Here is a 21,187-nt window from a genome sequence, read left to right as displayed (position 1 = left end):
CACAAAGAAGGCTCTGATGAGATGATGGCAGTGGTCTGTTCTTTTTAAAATCCCCAAAGTTAAAAATCTGTACAATTTAATGTTTCTACCATGCTTTAAGACCTTCAGAGGCAAGGTCCCTTTGGACTCAGTAGGATGAATTGGCCCTCTCGAGTAAGGTGAGCTGAATTTTGTGCGTAAGACAAGGAACATGTTACGTTATGGATTTGTTTGCTCCCCTGGCTGGTTTCACCAGTTTGTGCAGCCTGGTGAAAAACCAAACAAATTCACCTGACTGCACAGACAGAGCAAAGCTGACAGTAAGTTTTTCACCTAAGTGCCTGCAGAGGATGACAAAGTGTTCAAAAGACAACTGGACTTAAAATTATTGGGAATGTTTAAAGTAAGCAGTAAAACCTTAAACATTGATTTGGTGTTTCACTGGAACAAATAGAGAGATTTAAAAATAGTGGTTAGATGCTGAAAAACACAGCTCCAGTGAAAATCCCCATATTTGCTCTGAATAAATCCTCTCCCTCCTGGGAGCAGGCTGAGTGTGGAGGGGAACAGAGTTATTGGCCTCTCTTGTTAGGCCCAGGCTGTTCATTCAGCTTGGTGATGGGCAAAAGGATGTTTTTGGGTCCATGTGAAGGAGCCTGACAAGGAGCAGTGGGCAGTGCTCCTCTGGATGGGAGTGTGTGGTGTTTTAGAGGGAGCTGAGGAGTTGGTGCCATGCAGAGAAATCCCTCCCCTCTGCCCTGGGACCAGGGGTCATGGCAGTGGCCTGGCGAGGGGCACAGCTCTCTGCAGGCACTGCTGGCATCTCTGCAAGCCTCGGGTCAGAGGACCAAGGGTATCCCACCAGAACTGGGACAGTTGGCAACCCTCGTTCCTGTGCAGACTGTGTGAAATGCACACCATTCCCCAGAGCTTACAGGCACAGTTACAAACGAAGCAAAGATGGCAGGAATGACATTCCCTTGCTAATTATAGTGTGGTCCCATCTGTATATTTGGTGTTATGTCACCAACTCCAGCCTGCTTTTTTCTATCAGGGAAATACTGCTGTAGGTCGAAGCTCAGCACAAAAGGTTCCAGACCTCTAGTAATGTTATAGTTGCTTGTTTAACAGGGGAGAAACTCTATTTTTAAGGGCTATCAGCTGGAAATCTGAGAGCGTGTTGGCTAAGATGCTTTTTGGGTAATTCAACAGTCCGTGTTTAAAAAGCACTTGGGTGTGGATAAACATAACAGAGTTCAATGGGTGCGTTTTTCATTGAGCCCTGCTGGCTCCACTGGCACCTTGGTCATGGCAGCAAAGCTGTGAGCTCAGGTTCATCCCTGCATGGAGAAGGTGGGAGAGCAGCTATCTCCCCGGCCATCAGTGCTCTTCTTGGCTGCAGACTTTTGGTTGGTAGATAGTCTGTGAAGAGTTTGGGCTGTAGGACCTGTGCATTACTCTGCAGGAATTCCCTCAGAGAGAAAGGAGGACAGAAACCACCCTACTGGGTCACTCCATGGGGTGTTTTCTTTAAATCCTCTTGAGGATCTCATGTGTCCTCCTAGGGATCGAAATACAATCCTGGAGTCCACATCCCTGTTTCTCTTGGTGGAGTTTCCTGGCTCCTTCTTGTAAAATGGTTGCAATTTAGGACTTTAAATTTGCTCATGGAAGATGCCATTTGTCCCTCTGAAGGAACCCATGGGGTGCTTAATTCTTGCACATGGTACTTGTGAGCAGTATTGGTGAACCTCATGCTAAATCATATAGGACTGAGATTTTTAATTAGGGTAGAAGTGGAAGCCTCCAAATCTCATGCGATTAGAGAGTTCTCATAACTTTTACATTTATTATGTAGTCCAATTAGCATATTTCTTACTTTAATGTCTCTATTGCCCTGTTCAATGTTGAAAATCCAAAAATAAGAGCACTTGCTAAAACTTGAAAGCCATGAAGTGAAAATAGTCCAGAAAAAAAAGTCAAAATTTGTGTTCCTAATTTAATTCACTATTTGGGCTAAGAACAATGAATGAAACTGGCAAAACAAGGAAACGCCATAAATAATGACAAGGAAACTAAAATCTGAAATCCATCCACTTCACTGGTTGTAGGAGAGGCAAAAGGAATTTAGAAAAGTCAAATAAGGCTTTAAGCCATCCCAAAAGCAAGCTTGTGTGAGGAGGTGGAGAAGCACTGTGCAAAGAGGAGCCCTGCAGGGCTTGTCCCTGGACCTGTCCCATCAGGTTAAAGCCCCTCTCTGCCCCCTGGTTTGCTGATACCTCCCAGGGGTGTTTGGTGGAGCTCGAGTGCAGGAGGGGAAGCAGATCCTCAAACAGCTCTGCGGGTGAGGAGCTGCCACATGAAGGCCACGGTGTCTCTGAAAGTCAAGGAGAATTTGTACCAGCAGAAATAGGCTCTGGGTTTCTTGTCATGCAGGAAGCCGTTGGTGGAGCCGGAATTTAACAAGTTCACAACTTAACAAGTCCCAGCCTAGTGTCTGGGCTACCAGAATAGATTTTTTTCTCAAATACCCCCAATCGCTCAATGCTTTTGTCAAATTTCTGTCTCTCTGTACCCAGTGTCAGCCTCATCTTAACAATGAAGGTAGACCCAGAAAACTTCTCACAAATAAGCAACCTGTGCTCCCTGTTATGAAAGCAACCTCCTACTGTCTTGTATATTAATTCTGTTCTTGTGGGGCGCTGTAGAGGTTGAATTTTCTCTGCCTGGCATGGTAACTTTCATTGCTTTCATTTTTTCAGGAACTTCAAGTTTCTGAAAGGTTTAGAGAGAGCCATGAAGGCTCCACCTCTTTCCTGGCCCTGTAACCCGTGAGCAGTTCAGCTGAGGCTAGGGGATTTGTGTATAATGATTTGGGAAAGTTGTGGGTATAAATAGTAAGGAATTTGAAATGTTTTTCCCCCTCTGTAATTCAACACTCAATAGCTTCCCCTTCCACCCTGCACATAAGGTGCTGTACCAAAACCATGGAAAGAATTTGTGGAGCTTCAGATCAAGGAAGTTCATAAGCTTGCAGGCTTTTTTCTTGCTTACTCTTTTAAAAAAATCTTACAATATCATCTCCTCTGGAGAACAGCATAGCCAGAGGACTTTACAAATTTTCACCAGATCCTCTCACCAGGAGCATTTGCCCCAGGGCAGAGGCAGGACAGCCCTGTGATCTCTTATGCACAGTGTGGTAAGGGCAGAAGCCTGGAATAAGTGTTCAGCCTCAGCTTTTTCCTTTCTTTTTTCTCCTTTCTCTTTCTGGTAGCAGCTACTGATAGGAGAATGTGTTTCACCTTCTCAAAGATCCAACCTCAGTTTACCTTTCCCTTTCACATCTCATGGATATACAGGGCCAAGGTATTGGGCTGCAGCACACAGAGTAACAGAATCATTTAGGTCAAAAAAGACCTCTCACATCATCAAGTCCAAGCTCAAATGAGCAGGGTCATCTTGGCCCCAGCTCTGGGATGAAATGCCCATCTCTGCTGTGCCAGGACAAGACATTCCTGAGCACAGAGGTTGCCATTGCCTCTGGCAGCAGTGCTTGGAGCTGGGGACACCCTGGCCGGGGCATCTCTGTAATGACAGGTTTACTTTTAAGTGCCCCACAGGTTCCTTTTATCTCCTCAGGCATCTTTGTCTTAATTTCTCCTATACTTTAATCCCTGCGCATAAAATGCAACGTAAACCTCAAAACACCCTCACTTATTCTAACAGAAGTGTCATGTCTGAGCAGTATTGGTGCAAATTCTCTGTAGCCCCTGTGATTTCAGTGCAGAGATGGGTTTCAGTTCCCCACTTCATCCCCAAAGCCTGATGAGAACCCCTGGAACAGCTCTGCAATTCCCCTGACTTGGGCACAGATGATGGGTGATCACAGAGTGTATTCGTGTACATTCAGTGCCAGGCATCTGATGTATGGTTTCATTTTTGAATCTTGACTTCATTTTGCACCACAATATTTGAACATGCAGATTTATTAATCAGGCCCCAGCATTATTGTTTAAAGAACTCTCAATGCTTTTGGTAAAAACCTGAGTAAGTATTTGTTATATTTAGAGGCAATTCGGCTTATTGTCTCTTCATACCATAAGCTTTTCACTGACCTAGATTTTTCTATTTCATTTTCCATTTGCTGTCCCACAGTACATTTGCATGGAAAGAAAGTCTTTTGTCTCTTAGTGTTCTCTTGTACTTGCTATTTCATCCACCACCCAAAATCACACTCACTGCCCTGTGATGGTGTGAAGAGCTTCACTGGAAGTGATTGTGTGGCTGAGGATCTTGGCTTTAAACTAGAAGTAAAAAGCTATTGCAGCTTTTATCTTTGTAGAATCCTTGGGCTGAAGAGTGCTGGAGGACCAGCCCGCAGCAGGAGAACATGCAAAGAGGAATGGTTTGTGTGTTTTCCAGCAGTAGCAATTTACAGAAAGAAAACTGGACAGAGTCAGAAATTGGCTTCCTTTCAGTCGGAGGGAATAGCTCTCTCCCTGGATGTATATTACAACTGTAGCTAAAGACTCAAAACAACATCTTGATTTTAATTCTGGTTTCAGTTTTAACATGTCATTAAAGAGATACCTGTATTGACAGGAAGAGTTGTAATGCTTTTGGGGAGTTGTTATTATCGTATTACACGATTATGGTGTTTATTGCGGTGGTGCCTTAGGGCTGAATTTACAAACTCTGAGGATGGATTACATGGGTATTATGCTGCACACAGACATTTTGCTGCATGTTCATGTTGAAATCCTGTGAACTGGACAATGTAAACAAATTAACATTATCAGGGAAAACCTGTTTTTTAAGTTAACTTTCCCTGTGGACTATACTCGGCCAAAGGACACTTGCTCTTGCTCTCACATCTCCCGCATCTCAACCATGTTCAAAAATGTTATTACTAGCACATGTTAACCAAAACCTCATCCTTTTCAGAAAAATAAAATTAAAAAAGCAGGCATGTTTTAAAATGCATTTGATCCAACCAGCTAGTATATTTTTAAACACGACAGTGTTATGTTTAACAGTGTGTTAGCATATGTCAATTAGCTTGTTTCTGCAGAGTGCTGACAGAAGTGCCCCCGTCGCCGCCAGCCCCGAGGGGCCCCGGGGCTCAGTCGAGTCAGCAGAAGGGAGCCTGTGCCCACACCTCCAGCCCACTGAAACCCAGCCCTGGCTCTTCTGGACAGTATTAGGGTGCTGAAAGAGTGGTTTTGAAGTAATTCCTCCTTCTGCTGGCTGTGGTCTGCGGGTAACCCCCCATGGCTGGGGAGATGCAGCAGGGCTCCTCTGTCAGCACCCCAAATGCTGTCTCCTGTGAGCACACACGTGAGCTGAGATGCTCGCACTGCACACAACGCCCTTCCAGACAGAATAAATAGAGACTTTTTCTCACACTGTCAGGAGATCACACCCCTTCCCTGTGCCAGATATAGATGAGATGGAGAAGAAAAGATGCACGTGCACGTGCATGTAGCCCCTAAGTCTCCCCCGTGCCCAGAGCAGGTGATGAGGATGGCTGTGCATGTCTGGGGTGCTTTGTGTGCCAAGTCATGGCCATGGCCGCAGGCTCTCCACTGCTCTGGACCATGCTGGCCAGTGCAGAGGAACACTTTAATCCATTGTTGGAAACAGCAGAGACCTTTCTGTCCAGAGACTGGCATGTGCTGCTGGATAAAGCCCTGAAGATGTGTGAACTAACCCGTTGTATCCTGGCAGGACCCTCCTGTGTATCCCAGCCATGAAATTGTGCATGAAGAGAAGTAAGTGGAGTGGGGAGCACACAGGTCAGGTCTCAGCAGCAAAGAAGGGAGGCACACTGCTTTCTTACAGGGATGTGCAAGTGCCTATCCATGCATGGCAGCTTCAGAGACACCACTGGGTGTTTAATGGGGTTCACCAGTTACTGCCTGTGCAGAGGGTGTGGGAAGGGTAAATACATGGACATTTATGGCAGAGGAGGTGTCCAGAGCCTGTATCCCCACGCCCTGCTGCTGTGGGCTGCACGGTGCATCCATGTCCCAGCCAGGCTGGGAGCAGCCCTCAAGCAGACAGACCCTCCTCTGCTGCTGCTCCTCATCCAGGGAATTTGGGCAACCTTCATTTCTCATTTTGAGATTAGCAAATGCATGAATGATTCCTGTGTGTTCTGGGACAGTGTTAATGGGAACGGTAGAAATACCTAGAATAAGCAGTGTCCAAAAATAGATTTCTTGTCCTGGCAATGTCTTGCACGTTCTTAACTTTCCTGCCCTGGGAAGCAACTCCTGGCACCCTGCAGGGCAGGAGAGTTTTTCCATTCACTTCAGTTGGGTGTGGGATTTGATTCTGCCTTACAGACCTGTGGATTTTAAAGGGACTGTCCATAAGGCACACTCGAGCTCTTTGCAGGGTCCAAGTGCTTTATATTTTTAGCACTGACAGGATGATCAGATGAGGGAGGAACACGTTTTTGCCCCGCTCGAAGGGCATGGTCAGACATGCTGCTCAGCTGGGGCTGCTCGGGGTCAAGTTGTTTCTGGCCCTGAACCATTTCTTGGGGTGCTGCACCTTCCTGCTGCACAGCCTGGCTGCCATAATTGGAGCCGTGGAGCTGACCTACACCAGCCGAAACATGTTGGAAGTGTGGTTTTATAAATAGACTCTGTGGACAAAGGGTGTCTGCTCCGGGGTGTTTATGGGGCTGGGAGAGGCGCTTGGGGCAGGGGATGGAGCCTGACAGCTCTCAGTGAAGCAGCACAGCCTCTTTGCAAGGCAGGGAGCGTGGTGCTGGCAGAGCCTGCGGCAAGCCCTCGGCACAGGGAAGGACGGAGAGGCCACGACCCGGGGTGTGGGTGCTCAGCTGAGAAAATCTCCCTGTGAGACTGGCTCCCAGGCCTTTGCTCATGCAAACCCTGACAGATCCCATCTAAATAAGTAGTTGGAAATTACGGGCTCCTTCCCTGGTCTGGGCTGGAGCTGAATTTTGCCAGCAGTCTCGGGGAGAAGCTTTTGCTACTGAGTGCAATTAAAAGAACCAGAACCTGGCACTGTGAGATCTTGCCCAGTGCTGGTAGTCAGGGTGATCGACACTGAATCCTTTGATTTCTCCAGAGGCATCATAATATTTTAAACTTATTATTAATTACAAGTGTATTAATCTCTGAATAGTGTTAACAGTATTTCAAAATATAATTTTATCCTATCCAATCTTCTGGGAAAAAAAAAAAAGGCAGTTTTGGATGAACTGAAAAACTTTATAGACACTGTGCTTTATAACCAGATAGATTTTCCCTAGTTAGTTCCATTTCTATCTAATATTGGCAGAAGATTAAAGATACTGAATCAAGGGCTGTAAAAGCTTACATAAAAAATTTGCAGTAAATGAGAAGAGGAAAATTTCATTAGAAACATAAATTGTCACAACTGGAATGCCTGCAACTTATTTTTAGTATTCTACTGACAATCACACTTGAAAGCCTTTTTTTTTTCAAATGTTTTCTTTTCTCAGATTAAAAAAAAAGAAGAAAATGACCTCTAATATTTTGAAATATAGAACTAATTACAGTACAGAGTGATCCTGATCCCACTGAAGTCAATTGCAGCATGCTTTATGACATTGCAGGATAGTGCCTCTATTAAGAAATAGTAAGGAAATGAGATACTTTAAAGAGAAGGATTTAAAATGAACTGGCTTCGTTGGCCTCTTTTGTAAAAATACCTTAGAGCCACTTTTATCAAGTCAAAAGGTTCATTGAAAAGAGAGAAATTAAAAGATGTTGCTTGTGGAGCCTGGCAAAACATGAAGCTCGCAACAAATATCTCTCCAATCCAATTATAACATTCAAATCAAGGAAAAAAAATGAAATATAATGAAAGTTTTCTTTCTACTGAAAAAGTCTACTTGGAGGTGTCCAGACCTAAGGGAATTACCAAGTCAGCATTATAGTGGGGAAAAAATGTATTGTAAATGAGAGTGAAATAATCAAATTTTTCTGGTGGAAATAAGTGCAGTTGTTTGATGTAATTTTGACACACAGCATAATTTCAGCATCAACAGTGGAGTTTAAAGAATCAGTGTGTCTTCATGAGATTTCTGTACAGAAAAACCATTCAATGGGAAAATCTAAATCAGACTTTGTCTGCACATTGGCCCCTCTGCGAGAGAAAGCCCTGCATTATTTTAGTTACAAATAGAAAAATAGATATGACCCCTTTTCATTAATTTCTAGGCATCTTTTCCACTTGAAAATCCAGCATGACTGTGGCATATAAATCACAAGAAATGCGATGTATGACTGTTTTTGTGCTCACTAAAATCGAACTTTGGTTTATATACCAGCTCAGCTGTTTAAAAGTGCAGTTTTCCACAGTGAGCCACACTGGACTCATGTCACCATGTTTCTTGCAGAAGTAATTTTTCAGTATCATGGGGATATATTCCAAACAATTAAAACAATTAAAACAAGGCATGTCTTCAGTGTTTTACTCAATCTCGTAGTCTGTATGAAATATATTTTTAATTTTGTGTTCATTTCCAAATGGAGACAGATTCACACACCCTCACAGCCAAACTGAGGACAAGAACCAACAATTAAATGAAGCCTGAGATCCAGTCCAAAGCAGTCATATACTCAATTTAATTTTTAAATAGCTTAATTAATAGTTTCAGTTAAAGCAAAGAAGTGAAAATGGGTCAAACTATGTAAACATTGGTTAGAAAAACACACTGTCCAGCCAAAGCATTGTAGAAGTGCTTTTAAGAAGAATGGTCTTTAAATTTAATTTAAACATGGTTTTCCAACTTAGGTAAGAGCCCAGTTCAGACAAGGCCCAAGCCACTTTTTGTGCCACAAAGAATTACCGAGGTATGCTGAGAGTTTACGTAGCCTTTGCTTGTTCTGAGGCCATGTTTCAGGGTGCAGCCATCCTCTTCTCCTTGCTCTCAGCACGCTGTTACCCCTCGGCAGCTCGGGGCTGGCCGTGGTAAAGCGGGACCTGCGCGAGGGCTGTGAAATGTCCTCCGCAAATATTTATTTACTGGAGTTTTGAAACGGGCTGGGAGACACTGCCACTGCTCGCTGGCCTTCTGCAAACACCCACGGTCAAGTTCTGATCCCACGGCTGCCACGGGTGCCGGGGGCCCTTACGTAAGTGCCAAGGCCAGGAGGGAGATTTTATTTCATGTCTTATCTGACCAGGCCTTGCTCGGCAGCCCTCCCTCCATGGGAACACACACTTGTTAACTTCTTTGTAGCCTGGATTCCAGAGGGGCAAAATCATCAAATGGAAGCAATTCCTTTCAATCCAAAAAATTACTATATCCAGCGAAAATTACATTCTTTGCTCAAAAACCTCCCCCATTTTTTGCAAAATTTTTCTGTGATACTTAAATTTTAGTTCAAATGACCTGAGGCTGTCATTTGAAAGGGGTAAGAATGTTGTTTTCAAAAATCCCTTTTTGATTATATCTTAGCACCTATATGACTCTTATATATTTGCAATTTGAAGCTTCTGCTACAGTGAGTTTTTTGCACGTTTGCTGATTTGCAGTTAACTTCCAAGACCCTAACTTTTTGATTAGAATAACTGAAAAGTTTCTGTTTGCTTGTGGGGGTTTTTTTCTGGTTTTTTTTTAACTTTAATTTGTTAAAATTAATAAAAAGAAAAAAGAACAGAAAAAAATCTGGATGATAAATACCAAGACCAGCTCAGGTGCATTGCTTTAGGAAGATGTCACTGCCATCCCCTTCATCAGCACATCTTCCTGGTATGATATACTTTGGGAGTTTGAGCCTAAACTTTGGCTAAGTTTTATGACATGAGAATTTTCCCCCAATTCTTACATTTCACCTTGATTTGTGCAGAGAAGGTCGTGCAGCAGGAGTTGGCAATGTCTAAAGGTGTCACTGCTCTTTGCCAGCCATCCCCTTTGGAGTGTGCAGTCAGGCTTGGGGGAGGAAATCTGTGGTTGGTGGCTTTTTTGGAGTGTGTAGCTGGCAGATGAGGCTGTTTTGGCCTTCCTGATCTGAACATTTTTGTTTCCATTGTAAAGGATGACACAATCTGTGCAGGCTACAAAATCCAGCTGGTTCTTCTCTCCACCTGCAGAACATCTGCAGAAGGAGGGGAAAGTATCAAAGATCCTTATAATGAAGGACAGTTTTTATTGTTCATGTTCAAAAGCAAAACCACAACAGGAGGCAATTTCCCTTTCATGAGAATGAAGCAAACAAACATTCTGGGCTGGAGAACAGGCTGGATGAGCTGACCTACTCCGGCTTGTCTGAAAAGTTAAACGTGTCAAAGGTTCTCTGCCAGGCAAAGGGAAGATGTAGGAGAGGTTTTTATAAATGGCACTTGGGCAATAAATGTTAACCATCAATATCAGAATGGCTTAGATTACATGATTAACTAGTAAGAGTTTTGAGCTGGCTGGTAATTTTAGATTAAATAGTCAGGCAGTCAGTGACTTGAATATTGATGAATATCCTGTGTTTTATTAATATGCATTCTCTATAAATTAGAGGCTTAGTACACAAAGAAGAATCCTAATGCTCTTGCTATTTTTCATTGCCACAGGTAGAGCTGAATAATTCATAACAATTAATTTATTTCACTGATTTAGCCTTTTGGGGTGGGGGGAGGTAGGGGGGAAGTTGAGCACAAGTAGTCTGCAGGTAATTTTTTCCATGTTTATTTATGATAAATAACTCACCAAACACATTTGAAGACTAATTCTTAGTTGTGGGGATTTTTTTGTATTTTAAATTGGAGAATTTAGAAGGAATATGGGCACAAATGCTAGCAACCTGCCAGTCAGTACAAGAACCCAAATGAATTTTAAATTGTAAAAAAAGCCCAGCTAATTGCAAATACAACACATACAGGGTCAGGCTTATGTTGATTTGTATTGATTGGTGCAGTGCTGGTTACACTGCATATTTCTGCTCCTCCAAATTTAATTGATTCTAGTTCTTCAGGACCAAGATTTTCTTACAAATATTTCTGTGGGCAGAATTCATTGTCTGTATTTAGTCCCTAATTCATAGGTGAAATGTTGTGCCACTTGCAGCCAAGGGAAGTTTTACCCTTCATTCTGAAATATCCAAGATTCTACCTGCTGATGGCAACATTCCTTTCTGGTGCACACAGAGCAACAACTTGTCCAACACTAATGACATTTTATATTTGTGCAAAGTTTCAGAATATCTATATGCAGATTTTTAAATTTATTTTTAGGCAGTGGGAGTTGGTGCCTTAAATACGAGGCAAAACGTTGCAGCACAAAGATTATTTGCCAATCCTGCTGCTCAGGGGGGCTGCACCCCTGTCTCGGTGTCACACTCATATCCTGAGCAGGTAATATCCAGAAACACACGAGGAGGAGGAGGAGGGTGGATGATTACTGCTGTTCCCTTTCTCTGGTTCTTACAACACACTCACAGCAGTGAGACTTGCATAGCACGCAATAAATCATTGCCTCATTATGCTCCTTCTGGAGGTTTGTTTAGGGCACCTACTCTAGCACTGGCTACAGAAGATTATTTGTTCTTCCCAGAAATTCCTCTCAGATATAGACCTCTGGCATGATTCGCACACAAGGAAAAGATCTGTGCATCTTATTTTTGAAGTTCTTAGTGTGCAGAACAATTTACATTACAGAACTGCCTAAGAAAGTAATTTCAGCAATGTCTGGAGGGGATTTTAATTTGTAGGTGGGTGATTTTGTTGAGAACAGGCAAAAGTTAAAGAAGGTTTTTGTGCTTTTGTGGTTTTGTGACTTGTCAGTATGAAGTATTAATAAATGAAAGAGGGTCTTCCTCCCCTCCTTTCTTCCTTCCTTCCTCCCTTCCTTCTTGCCTGCCTTCCTTTTTGCTTTCCTTCTTCCCTTCTTTCTTTCTTATGTACATAAAAGCTGTTGATCCCTTACCTAGCCAGATTTTGTTGAATTATTGTCAAAGAAGCCTAATTATCTCATTAAAAACCTTGTAAGGTCTTCACTCACTTTTCCTGTGTGTCTTTAGCCAGCCCTAGTTCACAACTGGTACAGGAGGACACCAGTCTGATTGATAGAATAGGGATTTTGACACTTGGTTTTGACTTAAGGACAAAAGTTGTCCTAATAAAAGGTATGCATTAGTTGGCCTAATTTACTAACGAGGAGCAGTATTGCTGATTTTGATAAAACAGTATTTATTTAGCCTTGCACCAAGTCAATGCTGGAATAACCTAGATTGTACCTGCAATGGCTTTGAACGGCCAGGGCTGAGACGCTGGAGAGCAGGTGGGTGCACTGCAACACGGCTGGGTTTTGCTGCAGTGTGACAATGTGATCTAGGATCCGATCCAGGCTCCTTGGAAATCAATGGAAATTCTATCCTTGACTTTACTGGGCTTTGGATCCTGCTCCAGTTGTGCCAGCATGAAAATGAAATTGCTCCCGCTCGGGGGAAGAATTTTCTCGCTTAACAGATTCAGTGTTTGATATTGATGGGTGTGTTTGTGTAAGGGGTCCTGACTTCAAGTTTGAGTGTTTTTGACACATGCCGTGCCATGATCCTCCCTTCTAGTCACAGTTCCCTGAAATGCAATAGGCTTCTGTTTTGTGACCACTCACAGACATCCCAGATGAACAATGACATTTCATAGATGATTGTAAGGTGAAACTCAAAATCATTGTAAGCTTGCTCAAAATGAGACCTGCCTTCACACAAAGGCTCCCTAAGCTTTCTGAATCTCACAGCAAAACTGGATGTGTTCACAGCCATAAAGAAACACAAAGCTGAGTTGCTTTGGTGTATTTTGGGGTTTCACTACACGTCCTCCTGTACCACCGTATCTCAGAGTCCTGGGTGTAATTCTCATTTGATCTTAAACTCTTACAAAGAGCCTTGCAGTAGAAGATGTGCTGAGGTAAGGGCCAGAAAAGACTTTTTCCAACACCCACTGCAACCTGAGTCCCCCACAAACAATCAGGACTCAGCGAGAATTGTACCCAACCTTTTTTGATGGAAGTGCAGTGGTGACCTTCTAGATTGATTAAAGATGTGACATTGATTGACTTTGAAGGGAGCCACATCCACCCTTCTTCTGCCAAAAAGGCAGTGGCTGCAATGTGAAGCCTCAAGAATGGGGCATTGCTCTTCCAAGTACATGGAAGACATCCAAGGGTAACGGGATAATGCAGATAATGGGATAGGGTTTCTCCCCTCCTCTCCCTCAAATACCATATAGCTAGATTTTGGCTATCCAGCCTCGTGCCTTAGAAGACTTTTCTCTGATAGCTACTTAAAAAGATGAAATAGCTGAGGAAATGAGCTCTTTTTGTAGGTTATTTAGGATGTTTGGTGGTTGAGAATGTCAAAAAGGACTGGTGATGTTGACTCTGCAGGAATCTTTAATGGTGGTGGGGGTATGATGCTGTGAGCACTGGTGTCAGTGGAAGGGATGCTGTGGTGGGGGAAAGCTTTATTCCTCTGGCCAACCCACCCCTGAGGATTGTTCACACTGTCACTTTGGGGTATCACAATTGAGAGGTGCTAAAATGGCCCTATTTGCCAAAGATACAGAGTATCTTCACAATATCTGGTCTCTTTAAGGCACCATTCATTGGCATTGAGGAATATTGGCCTCCAAAATTACCACTTTTGAAAATCTAGGCCACTGAACCCGATATGAACTATCAGAAAGCAGAGACAAGGGAGCATTTATGTTGGAGAGTGTATAGTGGCTTGAAAACTACAAATCAAAATAATTCACCCTTTTATGTGTAAATCTCCTTCTCTTTGATACACAAATTGAAAAGCTGTCTGGTTTCCTTGTAGTTTCCGTAAGCAAGCAGTGTGTGACTGAACCCTCTAGAATGCTATTTAAGTGTTACTTAAAGTGCAGACCTGATAAGGTCAAGCAAGCTCATCTGTGGGCTAAAACTGAGCCCACCAAAGATTACACCTAAAACCAGCAGACAAGGGGGTCTCGAGTCCCATGGCTCCCTCGTGACAGGGGCATGGTGTGACAAACAGTGAAGCACCAAAAGATCAAAGCACCTTTTCAGGCACAACAATAAAATCAGAGACAGAAAAACACCAGGTCCTGGTGCAGGTGTCTGCTCTTCCAAAGCAGCCTTTGTCAGGTTTGACACAGCCAGCCCGTGGCAAGGGGATGCAGGCAGGAGCTGCACTCTGGCAATAAATAAACATCAGCAAATGAAGATCCTGTGTGGTGCATTTCTGAGCTGGGAGAAAGGCTGGAGAGCCTCTGCATGAAGCCCACGTGGAAGGGATTATTGGGACACACTGAACTTACCGTGAGTTTACTGGAAACTTTTCAATGCAAGAATGGAAACATAGTGTGATGTGTTTTGCTCATATTCCAGAGTTGTTTTCCCTGGTTGAGCACCTCACTGCAGGTCCTGTGGAAGTCAATAGCTGTCTTGCCTTTCAGAAGGATTATGCCCCTAAATAGCTTCTTTAGGAAGTGTACTTTGCTTGGTGATAACACAAAGCAGAGGGTGGATGATTAACACCAATTAGGATTATTTACAAGAACCTAGAAAACAATAGCTCCATAAATCATTGTCTTATCAATTGTAGTTCCTCCTGAGTAATTCAGTCTTCATTGGGCACACTGTGTGTTTCACTCTTTGTTAAGTACAGATCACACTGATATTAGCTGAAGTGTGTGCACATGTTGAACCTACAATGTGACCTGAAACAGCAGCCTGTTACAAAAAAGTTCTAATATTTTTCAACATTTTTGTGTTTTAAATCCCAACAGTTTTTCCCCAGGTATATCAAGCAAATTTAAGGCCACTGACAGTAGCCTTGCTTCTCTAGGGTTATGCTTCAGCTCTGTCTCCATTTGTGTCTCCCTTTGGGGTGGTTTTGCAGTAATCCCCTGGCTGTCTCCAGTTTTTGGGAGCTGGTCCAGAACAGCTCCAATGCAGACATACTCCTTCCAGAGGAGAGCCAGTGGAGAGTTGTCTCCAAAGGCAAGCCAGGGCTTGGTGGGACACACTGCTCTGATCCCAGGGGCAGCCACACCACCACAAAGTCCTTCAGGGTGTCTGTCACCCTGCTTTGCAAGAGGAAGGATGTCAAACTTCCCAGAGCTCCCATGGCAGCCTGGAGGGGAGCTTATACTTTAGAGAGGGTCATCTGCTTTATGTGACACCCTTTTTGGTGATAACTGGCAGCTCTTGAAGCACTACTCCTCTTTCTTCCACCAAGATTTCTCCTGGCTCATTATTCTTTTTGTTTAGTAACTGCCTGGTCCTCTCTAGCTGTTCCTCCTTGCTGCTGATCTCTTTCCTTCTACTTTTATCACTTTTTGTGATCCCTTTTCCAATTTCCAACCTTAGTCTCTCAGAAGACCCGGAGTGGTGACGCCTGGATGCAGAGGAGATCACACTGCTTATAAATCTGCACCATGAGGAGGCCAAAAGTTTCTGCAGCAGCAGGAGGTAAGCCAGGACTGCTGGTGAGTGTAAGGAGCAGAGAGCAGAGCCACGTGAGTTTGAGAAGAAGGCAGCAGCACCCCTGAGGATGGCTTTGGGGCAGCGTCACGGTCCTGTACAGAAAACTTGAAGAGACACTGAAAACTTCAGGTGGGAGCACACCGCCCAACCAGCTGCTTGTGTGGTTTGGTCCATGGACCTTTGGGGTCTGCACACCAGAGACTGAAAACTCTTGACTTACCCTAAATTTCTTCTTTGTGGACTTCTGATGTGATAGGAATGGCACAAAAAAATCCAATATATCTTCTTCGCCATAATGTTTCCAGCCTGCTAACTTTCCCAGGACTACTTTCTGCTCAAATTACTGGAACTTAATTACGTGAGGTTTAATTTCAGTTACTTGGCCAGCTTTAAAAACATATATTCAAATTTGAACCGCAAGAACAGAATTTTGGGAGCCTCTTTGTCCTCTCACTTTGTGTTAATTTAAATGAGGAAACTGTGCCTGTGAATCTCTGCTTTACTTTACCTATTCCAAGTGAGTCTCAGTTCTGGAGAGACTTCCCTGACTCCCAGGAGTTTAAGGGACAGCACAAGCAACCCCTTATGTTATAGTTTATGTTTTTGAAACTGTGAAAACAGTAGATATTTGTCTCCTGCTTATGCATTTTCTTGTAAATAAAATGTATTGAGACTAGAGATGAGTTACACTGACTTTACACCAGATAATGTATTGTCATTTTACAAGGAAGCGTTGTATTATCCATACATTGCACAAGTAGATCTTACAATGTTTAATTATAACAAGAAAAAGAAGTGGAAGGAATCAAGGGAGGGACATGGAGAGAGAATGCAAAAGGACATGGATGGGAAGTGTTGGAGTTGGAGGATAACAGCACCTATCAAGGCATTATCTGAGAATTTGTGTGATTAGGACTTATCTTTCTGGCTTCATTATTTCATTATGATCTGCTGTTTAACTGATAAGTAATAAATGGCCTCCAAATTTTATTGCATATGCTCACTTTCTTTAGATTTTATGTTGTTTTTTTCCCCTCCTAAGATCTTATTTCTGTGAAGGAATGAAGATTTTATGGTTTTGCTGGGGCTGACTTGTTCCTCTGATATTTCAGTGTTGTTATTTAACTAGCAGGTCCCACAGCAATTCCTTGGATAACACTTCCGTCTATCACATTGGGATGATCAAGGATACATGGCAGCTGATGTTCAAACTCTGATGTGCATCTGGGGTTGAGCACCCGCTTCCAACTCAGCAGATACAAAACCCTTCAAAAAGCCAGCAAAAGATGGCTTTTTTTAAACACTGCAACCCGCTAGTGGATTATCCTTAATGGGTTGGCAGCATGCCCCTCCCTTCCTCTGCAGGAATGCTGGCCTGGCTCTGCAGCCCTGGGTCTGGGTGCTTTTGTTGGGTTTGTTTTTTCTGTTACAGCATGCAGAAAAAATAAAGTGTAAGACTGATTTGTGATAGTTCATGACTTTTTTTTCCCTCTGCAGCCTGGGATTAAGTGATTTACTTGCCAGGAGGCAAATATAGTGACCAGCACTCCTCTTTGGGGAGTGACCCTGCCTTTGTCAGCGTGGGCTCCTTGCATGGGCTGGCTGCTGTTTCTGGGAGCTCACAGACACACCTTCAGAGGTTGAGGGTTCAGCTTCTTCTGCGTGAGAGAGGAGAGGAAATGACCTTCACCCAGCTGAGCAGGGAACAACAGGAAACCCTCACGGTCCTGCCATTTCCCACCCCCGGGATCCGGAGCTCAGGGACCTTCTTGACAAACTGTCAGTGTTTTTGTCAGGGTTTAGCTGCTGCAAATATATTACCAAAGTATGTTGATGATTCATGGGGAAGTGGTGTATGCTGATTTAAGTGATGGACTAGCCATTCTGTAATGGATTTGAGAATTCCCAATCAGATTGTACTTAGTTTTATCAAGCAGGAAGCTGGCAGGCTGTGTTTTAATCAACTGATAGCATCTCTTGGCAATTGGCATCCAGCTAGTGGACAGAGTACTTCTCCAAGACCAGCTCGCTAAGTTACAAACAGTCACAGCCACTCAGATCTCTCAGCTTTACCTCCTATTTTTTCTGTTCAGCCTTTCTTTCCCAAATGAAACTTTTGGCTGGAAGTGCAGAAAAATGCAACATATCTGCTTGTCTTTTGCTGATGTTTTAGGGGGAATGGATGAGGCAGAATGCATTTGCTTCATCCCCCAAAAAGCTATGCTGAATCAAGCTCCTAGATGTAGCAAAAAAATCCCAGAACCAGACAAATTCTAGGATTTGGTTCTGGCACAAGTGTTTGGAGTGCTCACATTGCATAAGTGTAGTAAATCTATGATGTGGAGCCACACCAGGTAAGATGTGCCCTTTTCCCTTTTGATTAGGCCGTGACTCATTATCCCATGACTCATTATCTATTTTGTCACCAAGACATACCCGGTGTTCTGACCTGTACCAGCAGACATCAAGAATGGTTCCCCACCCTGATAAAACTCATCACTCTATTTGTTACTTCTGGGAGAGATCAGCTCCTGCAGAGCATCTTCACTGCACAAACCCCCAGGTGCCACAGCTACCTTAAACAATCCCCTACTCAGGATTTATGTTTTGTCACAATTATTGAGCTGTGGAGCCATCAGCACACATGGAGCTGTGCTCAAGCACAGCCTCAGACCTGAGGAGCTGGTTTGTTGTGCCTGGCTCCTGTGGAGTAGTTACTGTACTTAGCAACCCACCTCCAATATAAATATATCTGCTACTCTGAAGAGCAGGCTTTGAAAAGCACCAGAAGGGATCACTCCCCCATAAAGATTTTTTTTCCAACATTGCAGAGCTGTTGGGACTTTCAGACAGAAATTCTTCTCCCAGTTAAGGATCCCAGCCAGAGGGGCGAAGATTTTACCACAGGCTGAAAAAGATCTGGTGCAACCTTCTGCACGGGGCCATGAACCCCATTTAAAGCTGGGTCCTGTCTGAGCTGCTCTTGAGCCATGCAGGCAGGGAGGGAGGTGGAGAGCAGCCACCCATGCAGCTGGGATTTGGGAGCTATCCCTGATGTCTTTGCACAGGGGTCCCACAGCACTGTGTGGAAAAACTGCACCCTGGTCTGAGAGCTGAGCGCCAAAACCACGTGGGATCGAAATTGCTTAAACATTTGGAGCCCTCAGAAGAGGCTTGATGATTGAAAGGCTGTAAAACAATCATGCGCCCAAAAAGTAATAAAAATGAAAGTGAGGTGTAAGGAGCAGAGAGGAGTGATTCATCGGGAAATTGTACTCTTGAAATTGTGTGACAATCCCTGGGTGAGGGAGGAGCTGTGTGTAAGCGTTCAAGGGCCAGATCCTGGCTTGTCCAGAGGAGTTGAAGATCCAGTGAAGATTAACAACAGACCCTGTAGCTGAAAGGAAAATTTTAACTTCCCTCTTAGATATTTTATGTTGACCATTATATGAAAATCAGAGAAATCAGACCCCTGTTTTCAGTGTCATGTCCATGAGTCTTTCAGCAGACAATGAACCCCACTGCAAAAAATGAAGTTTCCAATGCCAGAACCACCAAAAGGACACAGGAAAACAAAGCTGAAAAAAGTCTTCTCTCTCTGAGGCGGAAGTGTACAATTTCCACAGGATCATTTTCTGTGTAAACATTCCTATTTATATGTTTTACAGATTAAAACAAAAATATATCTTCCAACATATTCAATAAGTCAATTTTAAAACAAATTAATTAATGTCCCTAAGGTTTATCACAGAGCATAAGTAAGTGGAAAAAATCCCCCAGCCAAATGTGAAGAGTCTGATCTTGATTTTCTCACTCTTTGAGTTCATTTCTTACAATGTTTGCTCACTTTTATAAAAGCCATGCTCATGTAATAATCTAATTTCTGAGAGTATCTCCAGGGACAGGAGAATACATTACAATATCTCACATTATGTGTCATTCAGGCAATATCTCCCAAATCATAAAACCTATAGAAGGGGAATGACACTTGAATAGCAGATTCCTCCTCCTTTTCTTTTTCCCTTTTCTGAGCATTTTTTTCCCTTCCCAATGCTTTCATCCTTATACTGTCTGACCTCATGCACCCAGGCTGCCCATCTCCATCCTGCAGAGAAACAGGCTGTGGTGCACATCTCTCCTTGCTCTACCTGACCACCTCATCCTGTCTCACACTGTCTTTCATAAAGTTTGGGATTTTCCCTTCTCTTCTGGGCTTTCATTTGTGTCACCTCCCTGTCGGTGTTTTGTGTCTATGGGTTCTGCTTTGTGAACTGATGAAGTGGAGCAGAGAACTGGCTCTGCTGACAAAAATCTGAAAAAAGCCCAAGTTTCAGATCAATAAATCCCCTGGTCTGAATCATTTCATTTCTAGCCAAAATTGTCCTAACAGGACAAGTACAGAGAGACAGGACCTCTCCAGCTGCCTCTGGTGCCAACTCACAGACCCATTCTCCTGCCATCTTCATTTCTTTCAGCAGTTTCAGGGATAACGACCTCAAGGGAGGCTTATATGGTCTTAAAATATTTCATTGATCCATTCATGTCCACACAGTCCTAGGCTTCCATTTTTCAGATTCCTTCCCTATTATCATGGAAACTGGCTAATTACAATAGAAGGCTATTAGGAACCTGCTTAAGACACCAGTGTTGGTGTAGCAAAGCACTTGGAGCTTGCCCAAATCTTGGTGTGCAAAGCTATGGAGCCCTTAGGGATGAAAATAGGTTCTCTAGGAGATGATTGTGCTGCTCTAGATATTATTTTAACATTCAAATCCAAGGTCACAATCTCAATCCTGGCTCATCCAGTTGACCACAAAGACCATAATCAATTTTATTTCTTATGATAAATCCATTCCAAACTACCACTCCCATTGCCCATTTCTTCATGTAGAAGTTATGCACTAAATTATCTGCTCTGATTAATATCAGGTTACTGTGCCTACTGGTGAACTTACAGCACAACTTTGCAATGGGAAAATAATCCTGGCCTTTTCAAACACAGAGAAGAGCAGAAAAAAAAGCACAACATCAGGATTAAACCAGTTCTGACAATTTCTCATTTCCATTTATTCAGAAAAAAGTCATAATTGAGACTTAAGGAAAAAAAGAAAAGCCCTCCATGCCTTTAAGTGTAAAATCCATTTTAGTAGCAGGAAGCTGTTATATGGTTAGAGCAGTTATTTTTATTGTCTGTCTGGGTATAGTTTTTAACTGCAGGCACAGAATAAATCAATAGTGTCATAAAGCTACTCTCACCCTCTGCCCTTTCTAAAGGGACATTGTTCAGTGTCTGTGCTGGATGTGACACAGACTGTGCTTTGATGCACAGAATTATGCCTCTACTAATGTTCTGGGGGAGAGATCTGTGTGACACGTATTTACCTGTATCTCCTTGTCCATATCATCTCAGAGTCATCAGATTAAACACAAAATAAAACACAGATATACACACCAAAATGTGCAGATTTTTTTCATCAGAAGAGAGGGGGTTATTCTGGTTATTCTCTTGCAAGTGATATTTTCAATTAATTTGTACATTCATAAATTGTCATAAATTGTCTCAGGTGGTGTATTTCCAGGACTGCCTGAGAAAACCTGCAGTGCTTCATAGGACAGTCCACACAACTTAAAACTGACTGTAACCTGCTCTTTAATACAGCAAGGAAGGATGGAGCAGGATCTGACTGCATGAAGCTGGTGCTAGATAAAATTGCCCTGAAAGTGTGCTTTTTTAATAGCAAG

At 43.1% G+C, this 21,187-nt stretch overlaps 1 protein-coding gene across 3 annotated transcripts in view; it reads left to right on the top strand.

Annotated features, from left to right (window-relative positions):
* Positions 1-21,187, top strand: part of MAF (MAF bZIP transcription factor) — a 186,177-nt gene that overhangs the window by 46,766 nt on the left and 118,224 nt on the right. For 2 of the 3 annotated variants that reach the window (XM_063410339.1, XM_063410337.1), the window contains one exon: positions 15,329-16,837. The exons of the other annotated variant lie outside the window; for it this stretch is intronic. In XM_063410339.1, the coding sequence (XP_063266409.1) occupies positions 15,329-15,353 (25 nt within the window). In that variant the 3' untranslated portion in view covers positions 15,354-16,837. Of the gene's footprint in view, positions 1-15,328; positions 16,838-21,187 lie in introns of those variants that run through there. 3 annotated transcript variants of the gene reach the window in all.

Source organism: Prinia subflava, chromosome 13, assembly GCF_021018805.1.
Source record: "Prinia subflava isolate CZ2003 ecotype Zambia chromosome 13, Cam_Psub_1.2, whole genome shotgun sequence".
Taxonomy (NCBI): domain Eukaryota; kingdom Metazoa; phylum Chordata; class Aves; order Passeriformes; family Cisticolidae; genus Prinia; species Prinia subflava.
The sequence above is the reverse complement of the archived record's forward strand: the minus strand, read 5'-3'. Positions and strand labels throughout refer to the sequence as shown.